General features: G+C 44.6%; 1 protein-coding gene across 2 annotated transcripts in view; it reads left to right on the forward strand.

Moving 5' to 3' along the window:
• Window positions 1-5580, forward strand: part of ZNRF3 (zinc and ring finger 3) — a 142648-nt gene extending 137068 nt beyond the window's left edge. For both annotated transcript variants that reach the window (XM_040416010.1, XM_040416011.1), the window contains exons 6-9: window positions 1064-1231; window positions 1427-1529; window positions 2510-4078; window positions 5480-5580. In XM_040416010.1, coding sequence (XP_040271944.1) covers window positions 1064-1231; window positions 1427-1529; window positions 2510-4078; window positions 5480-5505 — 1866 coding nt within the window. In that variant the 3' untranslated portion in view covers window positions 5506-5580. The remainder of the gene's footprint in view (window positions 1-1063; window positions 1232-1426; window positions 1530-2509; window positions 4079-5479) is intronic.
• The last annotated feature ends 420 nt before the right edge of the window (window positions 5581-6000 follow it).

Raw genomic sequence — 6000 nt, forward strand, 5'->3', positions numbered from 1 at the left:
GCTGGACAGAGAGCAAGAGGAATAGATTAACTGTAGCTGTACCACAGAGTTCACTGAGCACTAGCCCCAATACACACGGTGAGTGGAGCAGTGGTAGTCACAGGCCGCCAGCGTAACAGTTGTATTAATACCGTGAGGCATTATTCATTTTCATTTACTGTTTCACTCATGTTAAAAAGGGCCTGCCACCTCTTCTGACATGTCTGTTTTAGGAACTGCTTGCATTCCCCATGAAATAACAATTGTGGAGCATCATTTTTTTATATCTGTATTTTGTGTCATTCCTGTATATTATTCCTACTAGTAGTTTGTTAATTAATTGCCAGCACTCTGCAATACGGGTCCAAATGGGTGTTACCAGTTGGGGATGTGTCCCTGCACAGTCTGATACTGATGGCACTGATTGGATAATGTCTCACTGTGCAGGGACACACCACCAACGGGTGACAATCTGTTGGACCTTTATTGAAGACTGATAGAAATTGAATCGTAAACTTCAAGAAGGAATACTAGAGGCATAAGAATAGATGCAGCAGATTAGTAAAACATATGTCAGGAGGCAAGATGGGTCTTCTTAAATGGTTATAGATTTTTATGTCTTCCCTCCCCAAAAAAAAATATATATATATATATAATATTGCTTTCCTGCAATACCAGATAAGTCTTGGCCAAGTTTATTACTATTTCTTGAAGAAAGAAGTTAGCTGAAAGAGACTCTTAAATACTTCTGTCTCACAATCACATGTTTTGTTCCTGTACTATCCGGATACAGTGCTCCTCACAAATTATTTAGCTAGAACCTTTTTAGACTCCCTTACAGTTGCCTTTGACTCTTATGTTTTGCACCTCAGTAGGTTCTGCAACCATAAAAATCATCACTGTCTAACATATTTTGTTTTGCATGGTCCTGATTTCATCACCATAACACAAGACCTTCCTAGGCTGGGAGAACATGCTTCTTTTACATTGCTGTGTATAGGAAGGAGTCTGCCACCATAATTGTACTGTATATTTGGCTTATTTCACTGATTTAAGTAATCACGGTCACCAACTTCTATTACAGAACTCCATGAACAGGATGGCAGTTCAGGCACTGGAAAAAATGGAGACCAGAAAATTCAAAGCAAAGGGCAAAGTGCCTCGTGAGGGTAGCTGCGGTGGCCTTGATACGCTAAGCAGCAGTTCCACCTCAGACTGTGCCATATGCTTAGAAAAATATATTGATGGAGAGGTAAGATCCAGCAATCCATGATGGCCAGTGTCAAAGAGTTTTGTCATATTATGAAAAGTTAATGCTATGTTTATCCTCCAATGCTTCTCTATACAGCAGTGTCAGGCCGAATGGCAAAGACTGACCTAGACGTACTATTGTAGGTGTTGGCCACCATCATTGTGTCTGATGATCTTGTTCTCTTTTCTTGTCCAGGAGCTGAGAGTCATTCCTTGCACACATCGGTTTCATAAGAGGTGTGTGGATCCCTGGCTTTTACAGAATCATACATGTCCACATTGCCGGCACAATATTATTGGTGAGTGGGATATCTAGAACACAAAAAGGGTCTTGGCCTTTTTGGACATAAGTGAACAGGAAGGGGGTCGGTTTACAAAATAGACCAATGTAACCTTGTTTGGATGCATGTCCAATAGCATATCTTTAGTTAACAAAGGTGGCATTTAGGGGCCTAGCTATAGGGGTGTAAAGGTGGCAGTCACACCCAGCCCCTAATGCATGATGGGGGTTCCAAAAGGCCCTTAAAGGTTTTGTGCAACTTCACCTATATCAGTTGTGCCTGGCCAGCTGTTTTAGGCTGGGAGTCGAACACAACTGATATGTGCACTATAGTGCAAAGGTCCGACACGACAGGAAAACGTATCCGATCTGTCCGCGCTATTTTATATCCAGCATCAGTGATGTGTTTTCTACACCATTCCGGAGGGGAACTGAGCTGGATTGCCCAATATAAGTAAGATGGGCCTTAGATGTGATTTTAATATAATTCAGCTTGACAAACTAGTTACTTTTGTAATTTAATTTCTGTTAAAAAATGATCCAGTTGTGAAATATTCTCTTTACTTCATTATAATGATGCCTCTGATGTTTAATCTGTGTAATAACGTGCACGTCCACCTACTGAGGTTGGACGCACATGCTCAGGTCCATCCTTCAGCTGCCACCAGCTATATTTACTGTTAGAAGCTGTGACAGTTACAGGGAGAGACTGCAGCAGAATCGACGTGCCCCCATAGGGAGAGAGCGGCAGCAGAAAGCACCACTACCCCCCCGAGCTGCCAGCATGCAGATAATCTAGTAGAGCAATTGCAGCAATGAATGTGAAGATCTATGGATCCATGTGAGGTACAGGCTGCTTCTAGCTCTGTTCGATTTTTTTTTACATCAGTCATGACGTAACCCCTTCAAGACTAAGTCTCATGATATGTGGGAGACCATGTATTGTTCAGTTTAGCATAATTGTAGATACTTATACGTTTTTTTTTTTCCCCACTACAGAACAGAAGAAAGGAGGTCATGGTGCCGTGTGTGGTGATAACGCAGACAACCGTGGCAGACAACAACAGCAACAGAGAGTCATTCTCCCAGTCCACTACCCAGGAAGGGTGCAACGAACGGGACCTATTGCTGCATATCCAACCCGCACCAGCATGGGCCCACATGGCAATCCCATTACAGTACTCACTGTGGAGCGACCAGTGGAGCCCCCTTTTCTAACTGGATACAGACCTGTATCACTAGATCAGCCAGCTCAAGGCCATCACTGTGATCTGGAACATGCACCATATCCACAAGCTAGTCATGGCTTCCGGCGCTCAAAGTATGGAGGAAGAGGCTTTAGCACTGCCACTTGTTACTCTCAATATGAAACCATGTACCAACACTACTACTTCCAGGGGTTGAGTTACCCACATCACCAGGAAACAGCAGGCAGTAGTCAGATGCCCAGAGGATTAGAAAAGGGCTTAAACCATGCCTTTCAGACTGGTAATAATTTGCTATACCAGCCTGCACCTACCATGATGCATATGGCTCCTCCATCAGCTGGTGGGAGCTGCTACCTTCATAGTCAGCACCAACATCGCTCAGTATGCAGTGGCTATTTAGCTGATGTCCCCTGCAGTGACAGCAGCTCCAATTCCAGCTCCAGCTCAGCACAGGGACATGCCTCATCTAGTGACTCCATGCTGGACTGCACCGAGGCCAGCAACCAAGGAGTATATGGCAGCTGCTCCACCTTTCGAAGCTCTCTCAGTAGTGACTTTGATCCATATGTGTATAGGAGTCGAAGTCCTTGTAGGACTGGTGTAGGGGATGCCGCAGCATGTGGGGGGGATGTTGGAACAGGACCTGGAAGAGGTAGGTCAGACACCAGACCTCACCAGACCTTCCCAAATTCTTCTTCTAGGGATCGCCTGTCTAGTTGCAGCCTAGAGATGAATTATAGCAGCAATTCTTCCCTGGAGCGCCGAGGTGCTGCTGTGGCCTCTGGGTTAGCCCCAGAAGCATGTTGCTCCATCTCACAAGGAGGTGGAAGAGACTGGCGGGGGCCTGAAAAGGGCTGCCCTTGTTGTTTTCAGAGGCCTACTGGGGATCCCAGTCCGGACTGCACAAACTTGTTTATGGGTACTGAATCCCAACAAGCGACAGCTGCATCCTCCAGTGGAGGCTTGTACAGTGTTACCTCCAGCCTTTTACACCGGACAGAACCAGGGTCAGTTCTAGGCCACTCTGCCCGGCCCTGCTGCCTCTATGAGGAGAATCATGGGAGCTGCTACTCTGAGGACTATGCAGTCAGCATTCAGTATGCGCTGGCTGAGGCGGCAGCGGCAGCAGCTGCTGCTGCGGTAGCTGGCTGCGAGGCTGGTCAACCAATACCCATCATTCCCGAGGATCCAGGCTATGAAGGTGGCTTAGATTGTGTGGGACATGTCTCCTGGGAGATGGAAGGTGAAGAAGATGAGGAGGAGGAGGTACTGTACTGCCAAGAAGGACCTTGTATGCTAGTAGAGGAGACACGTGCCCTGTGTCGAAACACAGAAACAGAGGGATCTGGAAACGTGACAGGTAAATGGCTTGTAGTTACGGGGCAATATTTTAGCCAAAACTAAATTTAAAAACCTTCTGGGTCTATATACAGTGTTGATATTCATTTTTACAATAGAACAGAGTATAACACACAGCACAATACTATTCAGAGAAATGCAACATTGAGCTGAAGTACTGTTGACCTCATAACATTGTAGTCGACTATTCTTGGTCAGTCTTGGGGCACGTGTCTGGTGTGTGCCATTGTAGGAGGAGTCCAGTTTACAATGTCCTGGGGATCATTAGGTTGTTTTTTTCCCAGTCCCCATGGTCAGTGAGTTGAGTTCTCCCATTCCGAAGTCAAAAAGTCATACATGAAATTTAGTCAGCCAGCGTGCTGTGATTTCAGCAGGGTGCATGTAGTTAGGAAAAGCATCCCATATATACAGCGAAGACCAAAGACTGACCCTCACTGCAGTAATTCACTTCATATATCGTATATATTGCATTTAAGTGAAGGCATCAAACACATGACTCGCTTCAGCTCTTCCTAAACAGAGGCTCGTCCTGATGCAGGAGTTCATGACTGGGTCATCGTACCTCCTGAGATCTAGGGCCGGAGGTCATAACAACTTCCTGCACTGTTCTACTTCCTCATAGTCTTCAGGCCTTGAGGCGAGATGCCCGAGGCTCAGGTGCCTTGTGTTTGAGACCCCTGCTTAAAGGGGTTGTCCTGCTTCAGATCCAATATTTTCACCCACACAGCCCCCTGTTAGCATCGGAGCATGTGATGCTCCGATTCTCTCCTTTGCCCTGCGCTTGATCAAGCGCAGGGCAAGGGCTTTTTTTTTTTTTTACTATAACACACTGCCGGGCAGAGGCTTCCGCCCAGCCGAGTATTCGGTGACCTCACCGGCTCTGATGGGCGGGCTTTAGCGCTGCCCTAGCCGTTTTTCAGGCTAGGGCAGCGCTAAAGCCCGCCCATCAGTGCCGGTGATGTCACCGGGCTCACTGCTGGGCGGAAGCCTCCGCCTGGCAGCCCTAAGGAGAGCCCAGTAAGTCACCGGATCTCCTGAAAATGCCTTTGCCTTGCGTGATTCAGTTCAGGGCAAAGGAGAGCATCGGAGCAGGAAATGCTCCAAAGCTCACATCAGGGGGCTGCCTGGGTGAAAATATGGTTGTGTCTGGGTTCAGAGCTGTTTAAAGAACCCCTAGTATAATGCATACTGTGTGTGGACTTTGGGCTGATACTGATAAAAATGCAGATGGGATGCGGACCGAAAATACAGTTGTATGAATGGATCTATATACTGGTTTTTAGTATTTTGTGACTTCCTTTGGGAGTTTTTTCCACATTTGTGGTTTGCAATATGGCTAATCTTTGTACTACTAGTTTACAGAGTCCTTTTATATACCTGTCTTGTGTTCCATGTCCAACAGGTTGCCACCCTACAGACAAAGACTGAGCACTAAGGATACAAACTACTAGGATTAGATCGAATCTTGTGGATTATTTTCTGAACTTTTTAATAAAGAAAAATTTAAAAAAATCGCCTTTTTTTTAGGAAAGAAAAAGAAATATTTTTAACGAAAGTTGGACTTTACAATGCACCATGATCTGGAATCCCACCACACAGTACAACCACTTTTACTTGCTTTATTCCCTGGACTCAGCAATTGGAGAAACTGTGTTATTTGTTTAGGTTTTTTATTTTTTATCTTTTATTTTATAAATATATATATAAATATATATAAATATATATTATTTTTTGGTTGCTGTTTTTTTTTTTGTTTTTTTGTTTTTTTTTTTCCTTGTGAGTTTGTACATGCGCAAGAACTGTCTTTTCCTGATGAAAAAGAGATATATATTTTTTCAATAAAATAAACAAGAAAATATTAATATTATTTTTTATCTGTCGGCTATGAAGCCAGGAAAAAAAAAAAAAAACACAAAGAGTGAT

The sequence above is a fragment of the Bufo bufo genome, chromosome 2 (assembly GCF_905171765.1).
Source record: "Bufo bufo chromosome 2, aBufBuf1.1, whole genome shotgun sequence".
NCBI lineage: Eukaryota > Metazoa > Chordata > Amphibia > Anura > Bufonidae > Bufo > Bufo bufo.